This window comes from Rhincodon typus, chromosome 13, assembly GCF_021869965.1.
Source record: "Rhincodon typus isolate 14 chromosome 13, sRhiTyp1.1, whole genome shotgun sequence".
Taxonomy (NCBI): domain Eukaryota; kingdom Metazoa; phylum Chordata; class Chondrichthyes; order Orectolobiformes; family Rhincodontidae; genus Rhincodon; species Rhincodon typus.
The window spans coordinates 16,750,825-16,770,817 of NC_063344.1; the positions used below are offsets into that span (position 1 = coordinate 16,750,825).

Sequence of the window (19,993 nt, forward strand, 5' to 3'; positions counted from 1 at the left end):
GAAGTTATATGTAGACCAGACCAGGGAAGGGTGGCAGATCTTCTTCTCCAAAAGGCATTAAGTCTACCAGATGGGTTTTTATGACAGTGGTTACATGGTCATCATTATACTAGCTTTTATCTTTTCAATTTTTGTTTTAAATTGAATTAAAACTGCACCATTTACCTGCACTGGGAATTTGCGCCCATATCCCCAGTGGGTTCTGGATTATCAGTCCAGTTACATCATCACTAGGCCACTGCCTCCCCAACACAGCCAAACCACAAACTCATCCTCTTCAATTCCAATAATGAATGGACCTGGAGTTTTCTGCATTTCTGACTTTTTTTTATTTCAGCAAGTGCTGGGAAGTAGGAATCTAGATTGTTTCTGCTTAAAACACTGTCAATACTACAGGACAACTGGATCTTTTTAAGACTGATAGATTTTGATTTGTTAAGTGATGGTTTATGAAGCAAAGAACTGTTTTGATGAAAGGTCACGGACCTCAAAACATGACCTTAGTTCTTTTGCTGCAGATGCTGCCTGACCACCTGGGTGTTCACACACTTTCTGATTTTAAAAGAAGACTTGCATTGATATTTCATTGTTCACAATATCAAGGTATCCCAAAGCATTTATAGCCAATTAACTTTTCTGGTATTTATTTGTTCATGAGATGTAAGCCGCGCTGTCCAGACCAACATTTATTACTCATTCTTAAATGTACTCGAGAAGGGAATGGTGAGCTGCTTCTTTGAAACACTGCAGTCCACGTAGTACTTTCATACACCCACAGTACTCTTGGGAAGAGAGTTCTAGGATTGTTACCTAGTAACAATGAATAAAACAGCAATTTAATTCCAAGTCAGGATGGCGTGTGGTTTGCCGCAGAACCTGTAGGTGGTGGTGCTAATGCCTCTGTTGCCCTTGAGCCTCTAGGGTATAGAAATCATGAGTTTGGAAGACGATGTCAAAAGAGCTGCAGTGTATCTTGGAGATGGTACACCCTGCTGCCACAATGTTTCCATGGTGGAGTCCGTGAGTATTTAAATGTGTGAAATGTTGATAAAAACTGTTCATAACAATAGGTTCAAACAATAGGTTAAGTGAGTGGACAAGGTTCTGGCAGATGGGGGTAAATGTGCAGTCATCCATTTTGGTAGGAACAACAGCCAAATGGACTATTTTTTTAAATGATGAAAACTTGCAGCATGCTGCTGTGCAGACGGACCTGAGTGTCCTTGTGCATGAATCATAAGGAATAGAAAAGAAAGAAGCAGGGAGGTTGTTTTCACTAGTAAGTGAAACTAGAACAAGGGGCATACCCTCAAAATAAGGGAAAGCAGATTTAGGACTGAGCTAAGAAGGGACATCTTCTCCTAAAGGGTTGTGAATCTGTGGAATTCCCTGCCCAATGAAGTAATCAAGGCTACATCGTTGAATATTTTTAAGGCAAAGATACGTAGATTTTTGAACAGTAAAGGAATTAAGGGTCATGGTGAGCGGGCAGGTAAGTGGAGATGAGTCCATGAAAAGATCAGCCATGATCTTATTAAATGGTGGAAAAGGCTTGAGGGGCCAAATAGCCTACTCCTGCTCCAATTTCTTATGCTCGTATGCAAAATTACCACAGAAGCTTATGGCTGAATCACTTCTAGAGATGAATGTGGATTTGGAGCTTTGTTTTCTATGAGCAGTCAGTGCTACTATTGCTCTGCCTTCCTAAGGTGCTCAATGATTTAACAGTCTTGGGGTTGGAAGCTTACTTAGTGGATAGGTATAACAACATGAGAGGAAAGGTTACAATTAGCCAGCGCTGACAACGCGTGTAGACAGATCTGTTTCCACCAGTACCACACCTAGTGTTATAAAGTGAAACACATGCCCCTATCAGTATTATTTCCCACTACTGTTCAAGGACAGACTGTCCTCAGTGTTATACAGAGACAAACCTGCTGATAAACAGGACTACTCGTACCAAACAGCTTAAACAGCAAGTGATAGACAAAGCTGACCAATTCCATAACCAATGGATCAGATCTAAGCTCTGCCTAGCCCTACCACATCCAGTCATGAATGGCGCTGAGCAGGCAGTTCCACAAATATCCCATCCTTAACAATGGGAAAGACCAGCACATCAGGCAAAAGAAAAGGGTCAAGCATTTGCAATAATCTTAAACCAGCAATGGCAAGTGGATGACCAACCTCAGCCTCCTCCAAAGGTCTCCAGCATGACAGATACTAGCCTTCCGCCAATTCAATTCACTCCACTTGGTATCAGCAAACAGCTGGAGGCATTGAATAGTGCAAACGTTATGGGCGCTGACAACATTCCAGTAATAGTACCAAAGATGTCTGTTCCAGAATGTGGTGCATCCCTAGCCAATCTACAACACTGACATCTACCCGACAATGTGGAAAATTACGCAGGTTTGTATAAATATATACCTGTACATTAAAAAGCAGAACAAATCCAACCCAGCCAATTACCACCCCATCAGTCTACTCTCAGTCAGCAGTAAAGTGATGGAAAGTGTCATCAACAGTGCTGTCAAGCAGCACCTGCTCAGCAATAACCTGCTCAGTTATACTCAGTTTGGATTCCACCAGGGCCACCCAGCTCCTGACCTCATTACAGTTTTGTTCAAACATGGACAAAAACAGCTGAATTCCAGAGATGAGGTCAGAGCCACAACCCTTGACCTCAAGGCTGCATTTAACTAAGTGTGGTATTAAGGAGCAATGACAAAATTGGAGTCAATGGGAATCAGGCGGAAAACTCTCCGCTGGTTGGAGCCATACCGACCTGGCAGAAAGGATGATGGTTGTAGTTAGTGGAGGTCAATCACCTCAGTTTGAGGATCTCTCTGTAGGAGTTCCTCAGGGTAGTATCCTTGGTCCAACAATCTTCAGCTGCTTCAACGACCTTCCTTCCAACAAAAGGTCAGAAGTGGGGATGTTTGCTCATTGTGTACAATGTTCAGCAACTCTTGTGACTCCTCAGATACTGAAACAGTCCATGTCCACATACAGCATGACCTGGACAATATCCAAGTTTGTGCTGACAAGTGGCAAGTGGCGTTCATGGCACACAAGTGCCAGGCAATGGTCACCTCCAAAAAAAAAGAGAGATTTTAAACATTACCCCTTGACATTCAATGATATCACAATCACTGAATCCTCTCCACTTTCAATGTTCAGGGGGTTACTTTGACCAAAACCTGAACTGGACTAGCCATACAAATATAATAGCAGAACAGAGGTTAGGAGCCCTGTAACATGTAACTCTTCTCCCAACTCCCCAAACCCTGTCCACTCTCTAAAAGGCTCAAGTCAGGAGTGTCATGGAATACTTCCCACTTTTCTGGATGAGTGCAGCTCCAACAATATTCAAGAATGTTAGGGAAAGTAATGGCTTAGTCATATTATCACTAGACTAGTAATCTGGAGACTCAGGTAATGATCTGGGACCTTGGTTTGAATCCTTCCATGGCAGCTGGTGGAATTTGAATTCAATAAAAATATGAAATTAAAAATATAACAATGGTTTGATGTTCATTCTCAATTATCAGTAAAAACCCATCTGGTTCACTAATGCCCTTTAAGGATGGAATCTTCCATCCTTACCTGGTCTGGTCTACACGGGACTCCAGGCCCACACCAATGTGACTGACTCTCAACTGCCCTCTGAGCAATTAGAGATGGGTAATAAATACTGGCCTAGCCAGAGACACCCACATCCTATAAATGAATGAAAAACAGCTCAACAACTTCCATGACAACACACCCTATTGTTTAGCACTACCACCACAAAACATTTACTCCCTCCACAATTGACAAACAGTAGTAGCAAGGTTGTACCTCTACAAGATGCATTGCAGAAATTCACCAAAGCCCCTTATGCAGCACCTCTGACACCAACAACCACTATCATCTAGAAGGATAAGAGTACTGGATCCATTGGGAACACTGCCATCTGCAAGTTTCCCTCCAAGCCACTCACCATCCTGATTTGGAAAACTGTCACCATTCTTTACTATCACTGGGTTAAAATCAACTCGTGGGTCTACCTTGCCTACATCAAAAGACTGCAGTGGACTAAGCAGGCAGCTCACCACCACCTTCTCAAGGAGCAATTATGCTTGGGCAACAAATGCTGGTCCAGCCAGTGATACCCACATTCCATGAATGAATAAAAAAAAACTTTCCCCATCAGGAATGCACCCTAATGTTATACAATGACAGGCGTGTGCCCACCAACAATGTAACCCAGTGTTATGCAGTGACAACAGGCCTGTTCCCACCAGTACCCGGAAGTTTACAATTTGAAATGCTTGCTGTATTATACAAGCTTGGAAATACAGAATGTAGAATTCTCTTTCTGATGTTGTCACTATTCAACAGACACATTTTGAAAATGACACCCCACTCCCTAATACACATTATTCAAATCACTGCAAAGCATTGTCCCTGAATGAAACTAGTGATGTCTAGAAGCTGCCACTTTCCATTGAGTATACTTAAGTCATGCATGTAAAGTATGGGTCTGCTACATCTGTCCATCTGCCTGTCCATTGTTCACACAGAGGCAGTGCAACAGTTCACTAGACAGCCTGCTCCTTGTGCATTCATAGAATCTCTTTACTGCACAGGCATACTGGCATTTTTGGATAATGTCTAAACTCTTTGGGTTTTTCTACATCTAATGTTGATCTGTGGGATGTAGATAAAACGTTATTAAGTCACAAGGCAAACACTGAGTTGCAGATAGGGTTAAAGGAGGGAGGTATCAATACAATGTACAAGGTAAGAGATAAGGTCAGACAAAAGAAAGTGAGAAAGGGACTAGACTGAGAGACAGAGGCTAAAGATTTCAGACAGCAAAAGAAAAAAAGACAGTTTCAAACAGAAAACAGATAAGAGCAAGAGACTGTGATTTTAAGGAAGCTACTGCAAGAGACTTTAACACAGTAAAAGGCTTAGAGACAAAGAGAAACAGAAGGAGATGCAGCACAAGTGATAAAAGCACAAATTATCTGGTAAAAACACATCAAGAAGAACATTTGATGTAAGTTAAAACAAAAGAATGGTAAAAGTTGGAAACATCATCAAGGAACCAAGATATTGTTTGATTTCCACATGGCGTCATTGTCAGTGAGTCAAATGTTCACAGAACCACAACTCAGTACAACTAATATAGAGCAGTACATATGATTACAGCTCATTTTCCAGTCTTATCCAGCTCTCCAACATTTCCTCATTTCACTTTCTCTCCTTCACTTTTTCCCTCCTGTCTTGTCCTCTCTGCTCAACTCTCAATTGCACTGCAGCTCAGTGTGAGGTGTGTGTTAGTTGGAACCGTTGTCACAGTTTGTAACGTACTACTGAAATAAGTAGAGTCCTTGGGTCCACAACGCAATGCACCATTGTGGTTAACAAAGTACTCTGAGCTGTCTAACACTTGGCATCAGCTGTGCCTCAGTAATTACCACGCTTGCCTATGAGTCAGGAGGTTGTGGGTTCAAGTCCCACTGCCGAGATTGCCCAGTACTGAGGGAGCTCTGGACTGCTGTGTTTTAGATTAGATGCTAAATGGAACAGCACTATGCCCTTAGAGGTCGATGTCAAGATCCCAAAGGCAATATTTTGAAGAAGTGCAGCATGGAATTATTTCTCCCTGTTGTGCTGAGCAAATAACAATCCTTTAATAAGCATCAGTAAACTGAGATTATCTGGTCATTGTCAATTTGTTGTTTGTAGGATCTTACTGTGTGCAACTTTGCTGCTGAGTTTTCCACATTATCACAGTCAATATGTTTCCAAAGTACATCATTGGTTGTAAAGTGTTTTCAGATGTCCCGTGGTGATGAAAGGCAACATATACATCTAAATCCTTCTAGGTGCAACGAGTGGAAATTCACCTCGGATATTAAAAATGAGAGCTGAATTAATTCTGGTACATATGATGTGTAGGGGAGTAATGGTACTGGCCTTTCAGCTTCCACCCTTGGACTCATTCAAAACGATGGCCCCAGGGTCTGGTTCAAACTGTACACTCCCATCCTTGTGCTCAATTTCTTCTATGGCCTTGACTCGATCACTGCAAATCCCTGCAGTCCTTCAAGCCTCCATACACTTGTCCTTCACAATTGGTGGCTGTGCTCTTAGCACCTTGAGGCCCAGTCTCTGGAATTCCCTTTCTAAGATTCAACTCACTCTTCTCCTTTAAGGTTTCCTTAAAACCAACTTCTTTAAACAACCTTTTCGCCACCTATTCTTGTACCCTACATTTGTGGTTCACTGTCAAGATTTCTTTTCTTACATTCCTTGAGCATTTTTAATTTTGTTAAAGATGCTTTACAAATACACGTTGTTGCTGTTGGAAGCTGCAACAACACTGGAATAGGATAGGTTCAACAGATCAGCTAGTCTTTGTTCTAGCCATCATTTTAGTTGTTTCATAACAGGGGAGAAAATAATAGAAAGGAATCACAGAATGGTTAAAGCACAAAAGAAGCCAATTTGGCCCAATGATTGATTGACTGATTGATTTATTGTTGTCACATGTACCAGGATGCAGTGAAAAGTTGTTTTGTGTACTTTATGGGCGGATCGTAGCATACAAAGTGCATCAGGGCAGCAGAACACAGCGTTATAGCCAAAGAGAAGATGCAAAGAGAGAGAGATCAGAATTAACATTTGAGAGGTCCATTCAAAAGTCTGATAACAGTGGGGGGAGAAGCTGTTCTTCGATCTGTTCATATGTGCATTCAAATTTTTATATCATCTGTCCAACGGAAGAGGGTGGATGAGAGTATATCCAGGGTGGAAGGGGTCTTTTCCAGAAACCCGCAAATTTTCTCTCTTCAGGTCCTAACCCAGTACCTTTATCAAAGCCACGATTGAATCTTTATCCATCACGCTCTCATGCAGTGCACTCCAGATCGTAACTACTTGCTGCATACAAAAGCTTTACCTTGTAGCACTTCTGGGTCTTTAGACATTCATTTTACTTTGGGGAACTCTGGTTTTCAACCATTCTGCCAAGACCACTTTCTATCTACTCTGCCCAAAACCCTCATGATTTCGAGCATGCTAACAAATATTCTCTAAAATTTCTTCTCCAAGAAGAACAACTCCAACTTGTGCAGTCCATGTAGCTGAAGTTTCACAGTTGTTTCTCATAAATCTTTTCTGCACCCTCTCTAAAGCTTTTACGTCTTCTACAATGTGATGGTCAGAATTGGACACAATAGTCAAGACTGAATCTGTTTTTTCTATAGGAGGTTGTTGTACCTTTGCTGTAACCTGTTCCTCTCTCTAAACTGCCACTATCGATTTAAAACTGTGTTGATATCATAGAATCGTAGATAACCTTAAAGTGCAGAAAGAGGCCATTCCGCCATCAAGTCTCCACCAGCCCTCTGAAGAGCATCCCACTCAGACCCAGCCCGCCACCTTATGCCCATAACCCTACATTTACCATGGCAAACCCATCTAGCCTACACATCCCTGGCACTACAGACAATTTATCGTGGACAATCCAGCTAACCTTTTTGGACTGTGGGAGGAAACCGGAGAAAACACGTGCAGACACAGGTAAAGTCCATCAAGTCCACCCTCCAGCTGTACTCTCACAGAGTAATTATGTGGACAATGTCAAGTACACACAAAAGGGGGTGGTTAAGATTTGTGGGAAGAGACAGTTTCCAGTTGATAAAGGAACATAAACTGTTTCTCCTTCTGAACATGTTGCCTGATCTGCTAAGCATTTGGGCAATTCACATTGGATTTCATATTTCCAGACTTTGCAGGATTTTGTTGATGTTGGGGAAGACAATGGACTGAAGTCACTGGACCAGCAATCCAGAGGGCCTGGTTAAATCTCTGAAGACACAGGTTCAAAACCTACCACAACAACTGGTGGAATTTAAATTTAATTAATAAAATATGGAATATAAAGCTGGTGTTAGTGAGGGTGACCATGACACTAGCACCAATTACTGTAAAAAACCCTTCTAAACTCACTAACGTCCCTTAGGAAAGGAAATCTGATGTCCTTACCATATCTGGCCTACATGTAACTCCAGAACTACAGTTAAGATGACTCTTAACTGCCCTCTGAAATGGCCTAACAAGCCATTGGGTTCATTCAGGAATGGGCAACAAACATGGGCATTGCCAGTGATGCCTGCATCTTATGAAAAGAGGCATTTTTAAAATGTTAAGACGATTAAAACATTCATCATAAATTCTCTGTTCATTTTGAAGTTAATGATTGAGGTGCTGAATTAAATCCGATTAGTTGACAGAAACTAGAAACCAGTCTACAGTATCTCTGCTTCCTGTCCTGAAATGGAGCACACCTGCAGTGAGAACAGGATGGGTTCCAGCCTGTCACTAACCAGATGTTAAAATCAATTAGAGAGAAATGCAGACCTGAAACTAGAGGAAAGAAGCCATTACAAAACTAAACAAACCACAAAGAGGAAAGTGAGTGCTTCCTGTGTACAATGGGATTTTATAGCTGACAGCCAACTTGGTTTTGACTCTCTTGTGCCAGTCATGGGCTATTTTCAAATGTTTATTAGGACTCCAAAATGTTTCAGCAAATAAACAAGTCTATGCTAGCCTTATTCTCACCACTCCAGTCCCTATAGAATAATACCTCACCCAGTCACTCTGCTCACTTCCTAGTCTCTGTTAACATTCCACCCAGTCTTACTTCTGTCTCATGCTCACTCTCCAAATCTTTCAATACTTGGCTCAGGTGAAACCCTCTGCTCTGTCCACTTCTCAGATGCTGATATCGAACCCTTACCTCTTCCCCACTCCCTTACTCATTACCCATAGATTTTAATATCCTTCCCAGTCTAATATCCGTCCCTGCTCACTCTCCATACTTTTCTTTTGGTCTTTAACATATCACCTGGAACTAGGCCTCACCCTTCCATTCCCCACATAACCATTACATTTTCTACTACCTTATTCTACTTACTACTCATAACGTCTAATACCCTGCTCCGTCTACTCCCAATCTCCTGCTCATGCCCCATAACAAATAACATCCCATCCAGTGTAATCAAAATCTCCCACTACAGAACTTGAGAATGTCATACAACATGTCGGCTAATGCACTCAGTTCATCAGCTATATTGCCCAGGAGTATTAAATGCAGTGCATTGTGATCACAGGTAGACAGGGTGGTGAAAGCAGCGTTTGGTACATTTGCCTTCATTGGTCAGTGCATTGAGTATAGGAGTTGGGAAGTCATGTTGCAGCTGTACAAGACATTGGTCAGGCCACTTTTAGAATACTGCTTTCAGTTCTGGTCTCCCTGCTATAGGAAAGATGTTGTTTAAACGTGAAAGACTTCAAAAAAGATTTACAAAGATGTTGCCAGTATTGGAGGGTTTGAGCTATAGGAAGAGGTTGAATAGTATGGGCTTTTGTCCCTGGAGCATCGGAGGTGGAGGGGTGACCTTATAGAAGTTTATAAAATCACAAGCAGCATGGATAGGGTGAAAACCAAGGTCTTTTTCCCCAAAGTAGGGGAGTCCAAAAATGGAGGTAATAGGTTTAAGGTGAGAGAGGGTAGATTTAAAGGGGACCTGAGGGGCAACACTTTCAGAGGGTGGTGTGTGTATGGAGCGAGCTACCAGAGGAAGTGGTGGAGCACAATCATGTCATTTCAAAGGCATCTGGCTGGGTATATGAATAGGAAGGGTTTAGAAGGATATGGGCCAAATGCTGACAAATGGGACTAGATCAGTTTAGAAAATCTGGCCAGCATGGATGAGTTGGACCCAAGGGTCTGTTTCCATGCTGTATAACTCTATAACCATGACTCCATGACAACAAACATGGATCACAGAAGCATTACCCTCATGTTTAAAGCTGTGATTCACAGTTCACTCTGACAGAAAACAAAACTCCTGATGGACCAGCCTCTCTCAGTTCTTGGAACTGCAACTTAATCACTTTTTCAGTAGAGTCACCACAACACCATCACGCTCAGCACTGAAAACATTGACTGGATTTTCACAGGATATATAACAAACACCTAGTCAGTCACCAATCACTAATTTAAAATAAGGGCGAAGTGACCATTGGTTTGATTAAAATCATAACCAAGCAAAGTCATTTTACAGCCGTTATAATACTTTTATCATTTCTAACTGATACAATCATTGATAACATGTCAGACAGTAAAGGACCCCTAATCGATTCAAAAAGATTTGCATCTCTATAATGCCACTCATCATCAGGGCATCCTAAATCAATGAAGCATATTGGAAGGACTGTCCCTGTTGTAGATATTTTTAAACAATTTGTTCGTGTGACACATATCTGGGGCAGTGGGACTGGAACCCAGACCTCCTGGCCCAGAGGCTGGGACATCATCACTGTGCCACAACAGCCCAGCCTATCATCCCTGGTGTAAATAGTTTAAATAAACCTGTTCCGATATATTTGAGGCAGGTGGAACTTAAATCTGAACCTTCTTACTCAGAGATAGGAACGCTATCACTGTGCCACAAGAGCCCTTGTCATCACGGCTATATACCATTGGGAAATGCTGCAGCCAATGTGCACACAGCCACCTGATAATGATCAGATAGTCTGAACTTCAGTGACATGGTTTAAACAAGGGCTAGGGCACCAAGGGGATCTCCCATTCCTTTACAAATAGTAAAACAAGGTGTTTTATGTTCGCATAACTGGATTGGCAATATGCTGGTTTTAGTAATGGCACCTTCAACAATGCAGCACTCCCTCAGTACTAGCAGTGGAAATCTCACACTAGATTAGGTGCTCAAATATACAGATGGTACTTAAACCCACAGCCTTCTGCCTCAGTGATCAGTACTATCATTGGTATCAAATAACAGTAACTAGCAATGACCAGTTTAAGAAGTTGTTTTCCTTCCTCAGGTCTTCGCACTTTGTCAGAGGAACAAAATGGTGATCAGCTAAATCGACTGATATTGTGAAGTGCTGCACAACGCTGCCAAATGATGGCACCTGGTAATAAAATCCACACATTTCAAGCCTTGAAGAAGTAGAACTGTAACCAGGCTATGTAACTTCATCTCCTTGAAGGTAACTTCAGGTGAATTCAAACCCTGTGATGCTTAACCAACAGAAGGAAGATGTCCATGTTGGCTGGGAGTCCATCACCATAGGACCAGGTCCCATATAAGAGCACCTCAGGGCAGAGTACTTGGCCCAACTATCCTCCGTCAATTCATAAATGACCTCCCTTCCAGCAAGAAATCAGGAATGGGAGAGCTCAGTTCTCATCTGAGAGCCCTCAGTTCCAATTCCAGTTCCTTCAATTATGATCTCCACCAATGAGAAGATCAAGATGTTCTGGTAATGCCGTCACTTCCAGGTCACGCACAAAACATCGCCACATCACCATTCCTCGATCATTAGAGTAAACACGATGCAATTCTTTCTGTAAACTTAGTGCAGGTGCAGCAGGCTGCTCTGCCAACCGCACAAGGATGACAGAGACTCAATGTGTGTTTCTGTTATGTATGGACGTGTTACAGGATAGCAGATGAAGTGTGTTGAGTTCATCAGTATGTGGTGCATGTCTGGTGAGCATGAGTGATGTGAGAAATGGATTTGCATGTCATTAGATTTATGGTGATGCAGTAACTCCTCCCAAACCAAGGGGGAATGGCATAGCCAGGTGTGGATCTGGGATATGGGTGACATAGACAAGTCTGGCATTTACTGCCTTTTTTTTAATCTTTCAGGAGACAAAAGTATCATTGGTAAGACCAGTATTTGTTGAATATCCCCTAATTGGCCTTCAAAGCCATTTCCGAGGTTAGTTTTTTTTCCTTTATTCATTAATGGGATGAGGGTGTCACTGACCAGGCAGTAATTATTGCCCATCCCTAATTGCCCAGAGGGCAGTCAAGAGTCAACCACATTGCTGTGGGTCTAGAGTCACATGTAGGCCAGACGAGGTAAGGGTGGCAGTTTCCTTCCCTAAAGGATATTAGTGAACCAGGTGGGTTTGTTCTGACCATCCACAATGGATTCATGGTCATCATTAGATTCCTAATTCCAGATTTTTTTTAAATTGAATCCAAATTCCACCATCTGCCGTGGCAGGATTCGAACCCACATCCCCAAAATGTTATCTGGGTCTCTGGATTAACAGTCCAGTGATAACACCACTAGGCCACACCTCCCCACAAATTAACTGGATTACTGGTCTAGTTGAACTCAGCTGTGCCTCTCTGTTGAACTGCTGTGGTCCTGATGCTCTCGCTAACAGTACTTATTAAGGATTTGTTCTTTTTCATGAAAGGCAGGTGCTGCTGGCTAGGCCAGCATTTACATGAATCCCTAATTGCCCAGAGTGCATTTAAGAATCAATCACATAGCTGTGGGTGTGGAATCACTGTTCAGAGTGGGAAAGGATGGCAGATTTCAATCCCTAAAGACATTTGTGAACCAGAAGGGTTTTTTCAACAATCGCTGTTCGTCTTGCTTTTTTCATTCCAGATTTTTAATAAATTTGAATTTTACCATCTGTCATGGTTGGATTCAAACCCCTGTTCTGTTCCCAGAACATTAGCCCAGGCATATGGATTACTGGTCCAGTGACATGACCCTGACACCACTGCCTCCCCTTGATGTGACTAGAGGACTTGCCAGTCCACTCAAGAATAACCACCTACTGTGGGACTGGATTCAGATACAGGCCAAAGTCAATTGGTAAAACTGGCACAGTCTCTTTGCTCAAGAATGTTACACAGCCATTTTTCATTACTAACAATCCAACAGCTTTTACACCACCCTGCCACCAGCTCACAAATCAAAATCAGATTTACAAAATTGAATTCCACAATTTGCCACGCTGGGATAAGAACTCTTGACCTTTATTTGCAAGTTCAGCGCAGCCACAACATACCAGTTCATGCTGCAACTAAGGCAGTGTTGATACCAGTTACTTCCTGAAGCTTGCAGAGGTTTTGGGTCTGAGTAGAAAGAAGAATGCACATTTCTAAAGCAGCTTTCGTGACTTCAGACTGCCCCAAAGCATTTTTAAGGCACCAAAATACCTTAAGTGCTAGCGTTGCTATAATGTAGGAGGGGACTGGAGGTAATGTTCCCACTGTTCTGTCAGTGCCTCTTTGAGCTGTGACCAACTTGATCAATCACAAAGCGTGAACAGGTTAAGAACGTAGGAGGCAGCCTTCACCAGGCCTAAATTGCAGCCTGCAGTCCTCCACATACACACAGAGCTGCACATTAAAACTACAGGGTTTTTGATTCAGCGCCAGAGACCAGTAGATTCCAGAAGCTGCCTGTCATACGTCTCCGGTCAGCTCCGCACCACAAATTTTCCAGACAGCAATTCCCATCGGAACTCCCCACTTGCTGCTCAACCGGCCAAAACCATTCCTGCCACACACGCCCTACGGATAACATACATTTAATTAAAGGACATATCTTCAAAAGAAGTTTTTTTGAGAGTTCTGTGTTTATCCCAAAATTGTGGAAGGTGCTAAATCAATATTTACTTTCTCACCAAGGTCAAATATATTGGTACTCAGAACTGAAGCAGTTTCATGTGGCGAGCAGCACACACTCACAAGAGTAGATACAGACTAAAGCTCCCTCTACCCTTTTAAACTGAAAGCAAAGCTCTCTCTACACTGTCCACATCAAACACTCCCAGGACAGGGACAACATGGGGTTAGCTACACAGTAAAGCTCTCTTTACACTGAACACAGATGCAGAAAATAGTTTTTCAAGAAAATAGTGTTGCTCTGTATCTGAGGAGTCGTGAATAGCTCTGAACATTGTGAAATCACCAGCAACATTCCCACTTTTGACCTTAGAAGTGGAGGCAATGTCATTAATGAAGCAGTTTAAGATGGTTACATTCAGAACATTGAGCAAGGAAATTCCTTCACCAATGCCATGATGCTGAGGTGAACAGTCGTCCAACAACCACCATACTCCTCTTCTGTAATAGGTATGGCTTTAACCAGTGAAGACATTTTCCTGACTTCTCCTGATTTCTTTTTGGCTGGAGTCCCTTGAAGGTACACTCCATCAAATGCTACTATACGACCAAGCACAGTCACAGTCATTCTCATCTCCTTGCTGGAGTTTAGCTATTGGACCAAGGCTTTAACAAGCTGTCTGGCCCTGGAGAAATCCAGAATGTACGAAATCAGCTTGAAGTGTCTAGAAATAGTTAGGTCTGGAGACAAGAATGAGGGTTTCAGCAATAGATGAGTTGAGAAGTGCTGAACTCAGTGATATTACAGAGATGGAAATATGTCATTGTAATGTTGGCACTGGTGTGAGGATGTAGTCTGATAACTTTGAGGGGGTGGAAGTGTCGAGAGAGGTGGTGGTAAAAGTAAAGCTGGATGTCTTCAGCATAAATGTGGATACTAGCACCCTGTTTTCTGACGATATCACTGAGAGACAATAAGTGAATGACATAGCGGCCAAGGATGGATCGAAAGGTAACACTGCAGGAGTAGGACAGGTTGGCATGAAGAAAGAATTTATTTTTGTCATAATGAATGTCATTTGTGACTTTGATAAAATACAGAATTACATTCCCTCCATGCTATCTCATTAAGAACTTTCAGGGCAGGTACAGCATGGGGTTAGATACACTGAAGTTTCCTCTATGCTGTTCCATAAAAGACATGAGCCTCCCTGACAGAGTTCAATTCTCACTGTGGGGCTGGTGATTCTGATCTTCTGAGAGAGTGACCATTGCGTTACCATGTGGATCCCAATGTTATCCCACTGTTATGCATTCACTCACTTGAATTCAATCTAAAACATGAACTGATTTTTTTGTCATTGCGTTAATAATACTGTAAAATAATATTTCGAAGATTGCTTTTTCTACCAGTATCAGTTTTGGTTTCAAACCCTACATCACGATGTGGGCACACAGTCTATACATAACCCTTTGTTAGCTGTTTTCAATTATTCTACTTACCTCCTGGCTAAACTTCCCAACTTACAGCCACTGCAAATTAGAGCTAATCCACACCGTGCTACCCCTTCTGTCACTTACACCAAGTTCTCTTCTCCCATCAGCTCAATGCTTGTTGACTGACATTGATTTAAAATTTTCATTTTAAATCTTTAAAAGGCCTTGCCTCATCTTACCGTACATCCACTACTTCTCACAACACTTCAAGATGTGTTTCTTCTATTCAAATTAATCACACATCCCCAATTTTAATCGTTCAAATTAGTGGCCATGTCATCAGCTGTGTAGGCAGCAAACTCCTACAATTCCTGCCCCACACTTTCTACCTCACGGTCTCCTCAAGACACACTTTAAAAGCTCATCTTTACCAAAGCTTTTGGTCACCTATTCCAACATCCTGAGAATGAGGTCAGTGTCAAATATTATCAGATGATGTTCCTGTGAAGCACACTGAAATGTTTTATTCAATTAAGCATGCTAAATAAATCCACGTTGCTGAGAATATATCCTCTCAAATCATTCCCTCTGCACAACAAGCTTGCATTATGCCATGACCACACATCAGCTAGCAAATACTGCAACAAACCTGCCCTCACTAGTACTGCACCCATGGGAAATACATGTCCCGACCAGTACCGTAGCCCAGTGTCATACAGTAACATATCTGTCCCGATTACTGTACAGTGTTATACAGTAACAGACTTGCCCCTGTCAGTACTGTATCCATGTTATACAGTAACAGACCTGTCCCTACCACCACTGTATCCATGCTATAAAGTAACAGGCCCTTCTCCAGTACTGTACCCTGGTGCTATAGAGTGGCAGACCTGTCCTCACCAGCACTGTATCTGTGTTTTAGAGTTACAGATCTGTCCCCACCAGTACTGTACACAGTGTTAAACAGAGAAAGACCTGTCCCCAACAGCACTGTGTCAGTGTCTACAGTGACAGAGCTGTTCCCATTAATAGTTCACCTCATTGTTATACATGACAGGCCTAAACCCAGCAATACAATACTCCAGTGTTAGATAATGATGGACCCTAAACCCACTACTATTGGACCCATGTATACGTGACAGACCAATTCTGACCACTACTGTATCCCTATGTTACACAGTGTCAGACATCTCTCAACAAGGATGATACCACAGCTTTATACAATGACAGAGATGTCCACATGTGTGCAATCCCCCAGTGTCATACAGTTGCAAACCTGTCCTTGCCAGTACAGTTCCTGTGTTACACAGTGACAGACCTGACCCCACCACGACCGCACCCCAGTGTTATACAGCAATGGACCTGTCATCACCAGTACCATATCTGTGTTACAGTGACAGACTTATCCCCACCAGTACAGTACTCCAATATTACAAGCAATAAATTGTTACTTGCCTGTACTGTAAACCAATGTTATATAGTGACAGATCTGTACCCAAAGCACTGTATCCCTGTGTTACACAGTTACGTATCAGTATTGCACCCATGTTATACAGTGACAGAGCTGTCCCCAATAGTACTGTATCCAATGTTATACACCAACAGACTTGTCCCTCCTAGCAATGCACCTCAATCTTAAATGTTGACAGATCTTTCCTCCCAGTACTGCACCCCAGTGTTATACACAGAAGGACATTCCCTTACTAGTAATGTTCAAGTCTTATACAGTGACAGACCTGTGCACACCAGGACTGCAACTCAATGCTATACACAGTCAGAGACCCTGTGAACATCAGTACTGTACCCATGTTACAGTGATGGACCTGTCCCTAACAGAACTGTACCCAGTGTTATACAGTCACAGACCTGTCCCAAGTACTGTATCTATGTTAAATAAGACATATCTGTGCCCACAAATACTGTACACGGGTGTTATACAATGACAGGTTTGTCCCCTCTACCAAAGTACCCCCATGCTATACAGGGATAGATTTGTCCCCACCAGCACCTCAGTGCTCCTCAATGACAGAGGTAGACTTGTGCCTATCAGTACTGCATAATGTATTACATTCATTCAAGGCTGAGTTTGATAGACAAATGAAGCAAATGTTACTGGGTGCCGACATGAAACTGGAGCTGAGACCACAGCCAGATTGGCCATGATCTTATTGAATGGTGAAGTAGGTTCAAAGGACTAAGTGGCCTAATCCTGCTCCTAAGTCCTATGTTCCTAATTGTTCTTGGGTTGATTGAACATTTAAGTGCAAGCAAACACCGTAACGTTTGTTTACTCATTCACTGCACTTCACTGAGATACAAAATGATGATTGGAAATGAAATTTCAAGCACTGACAGAAATACTGGAAATGCAACGAAAGCTGCAGAGATCTGCAGAGGCCATAAAAACAAACTAATTCATTGTGAAATAGAGCACACGGCAGTTGGATAGTGCCTGCGTAACTGCCAGGAACAGGTTAATGGCTGCAAGCCATGTGGCACACGTGATGAGAGACTTCTGATGGACAACTAAACTATCTTATTTCTTTCTTCTGTCTGTCCAAAGGGGCTTTATCTTTCTACATTTAAAAATGCAATCCAAGTTGTTTTACTTTCAGATGGTTACACCCACAGCCTAACTCCACCATCTCTGCCTCTTTACTATCCTCTGAGATCTCTATAGTCCACAGATTTTCCTACACATCCCAACTTCCATTACTCCACCAATGGTGTCTGTACCTTCAGCTGCCTGGGCGCCACGCGTTTGAATTCTTTCCTCCACTTCCTTTCTTTAAGATGCTCCTAAGCAGCTCGCACCTCCACCAGTCAACAAAAATAAAATCCCTATGTGGCTGGGTATCAACATTTGTTTGATAAGGCTCACGTGAAGTGCCTCGGGATGTTTGGCTAAGTTAAAAGGGGCTATATAAATGCACGCTGTTGCATTTTCTCAACCCGAATGCCTCAGTAAAACTGCGGTTTCCAGCTTACTCCAGAGTGGAGTGACAATGTCAAATTTCAACACCTACTCAATGCCTGGAGCTGTCACAGACACACATCTCCTCCTCCAGGCCTCAGCTGCTGGAGCAGCTTTTCTCCAAACTCCTGACAGCAGGAATGGGATTCCTAATCCCTAGAAACGCCACCTCTCCCCAGGAAACCAGGCTTAGGCCGCGGGGAATGTTCTGTCCCATTAAAAATATATTAAACTTTCAACACAAAAAAAGCTCGACACAAAGAGGTTCCGCCATTTTCCCGGCCTGATTGGCGGGGGGCGGGGGGGTGTTGACAAGAAACCCGGGGCCGGAATTTCACGCCCCCCCCCCAGCCGGACTCCGACCCCTGGCAGATTCTGAGGGAGTAGGGGAAAGAGGAGGATAAGGGGTTCTAGATCCCGGGTAGAGACTGGACACAGAAGGACAAGGGCCACGGGGAACAGCCAGACAAATGCCCCAGCAGCCCAGGTCGGAGCATCTTCCTCCGGGTTAAATTCAGGGCAGAAAGAGGGGAGGAAGGGAGGAAAGAGACCCCGAGGGCAACTATTCTCCTCCCCCCGTGTAAACGAAGCCGATTCCCAGCCATGGCAACAAACATAATCCCGGGCCTTAAGAGAACATCTCCCATTCCAGACTCCAAGAATAAACCCAGCCCCGGGGTCACTGAACCAGTGACCAACCAAAAAGAGCCAAACAAACAGCAAAGCCCAGCCTCGGAGAGCTGCCGCTAATACCGATGCCCACACACCCACCCTCCCCAACCCCTCCAGCCCCCCTGGACAATGTCTCTCCCCTTCATCCCCAGCCTCACCCGAAGTCCTGGTCCATGGATTTGAAGAAGAATTTGTAGTTGGGTTTGTTGAGGACCTGTTTGAAGTCGGCCAGAGTGACCCTGTCCGCTGGCAGAGGCAGTTTCACCAAGTACGGGGTCTCCTGCTCATCGATGTGGTAAATGATCTTCGTCTCCCCCATGGCCGGCTCCGGGAGGCCGGCGGAGCCCTGGCTCCGACTCTCGCGGTTGTCCAGCAGGCCCACACTCTTCTACCCGGCCGCTCGACTCCTTCGCTCTAGCAGCCGGCTGGATGGCTCCTTTCTGCCGCCAGAAACTTTGTATCCTTCCCGCTGATTGTATCCTTCCCGCTGATTGTTCCCTTTCCCCCGGCCGATACTTTGTATCTTTCCCGCTGATTGTTCCCCTTCCCGCTGACTGTATCTTCTCCCTCTCCTTATACCCCCTTCCCGGACTTCCCTCCCGGCCCCGATCCCACACAGGCCGGTCGGAGCACGGGAGGCTGAGCTGAGCTTCGATCCGATCCGCCCAGCACTGACAGCGGCCACACAAACCCCAATCAGACGGGGAGGGGAGCGGCCGCCCCGTCACAGCGCCAGTGCCATCAATCCCCGGCACAGCCCAGCCCAACCATGGCCGGCAGCCTGACAGCTGGCAAACAACCCCTCACCCCCACCACCACTCACTTTGCCTAAGACCGCTGCTGTGCCAGGGAGGAGGGTGATGCTAGTGGTGAACTCAGTTGGGGGTAAGTCAGGGCACGATGCCACCCCCTCGGAACTAATGATTTATTAGGCAGCTGCTCAGAAACTGGCATTGTGGCTGGGCAGCAAGTAGAACTTGGCATGCTAACAGTAGAAATGCAGAAGATGTCATAGCGCACATTAGCCCCAGGCAGAGCCCAATGTACAGTTAAACTGGCGAATGCTCGGTACTAAAGCAGTCCTGTCCATATGCAACAAGATCTGGATAACATTCAGACTTGAGCTAGTAAGTGGCAAGTAACATTCACATCACACAAGTGCCAGGCAATAACATCTCAATGGGAAAGAATTTCACCACCTTCCTTTGACATTCTACAGCATTATCATCACCAAATGTCCCACAATCAATATTCTGGGGAAACGTTACCATTGAGCAGAAACTCACCTGCACCAGCCATACAAACACTGTGATTACAAATAGGTCAGAAGCTAGGAATTCTATATAAAGTAGCTCACTTCATGAGTTCTCAAAGCCTGCCCACCATTCAAGATGTGTCAGAAATGTGAAGGACTAGTGCCCATCATAAG

At 43.7% G+C, this 19,993-nt stretch overlaps 1 protein-coding gene across 1 annotated transcript in view; it reads right to left on the bottom strand.

The window, feature by feature from the left end:
* The window catches only part of LOC125484709 (segment polarity protein dishevelled homolog DVL-3-like), a 43,437-nt gene extending 24,040 nt beyond the window's left edge, over positions 1-19,397 (bottom strand). The window contains exon 1 of the mRNA XM_048604531.1: positions 18,723-19,397. Within this exon, the coding sequence (XP_048460488.1) occupies positions 18,723-18,883 (161 nt within the window). The 5' untranslated portion in view covers positions 18,884-19,397. The remainder of the gene's footprint in view (positions 1-18,722) is intronic.
* Positions 19,398-19,993: the final 596 nt, after the last annotated feature.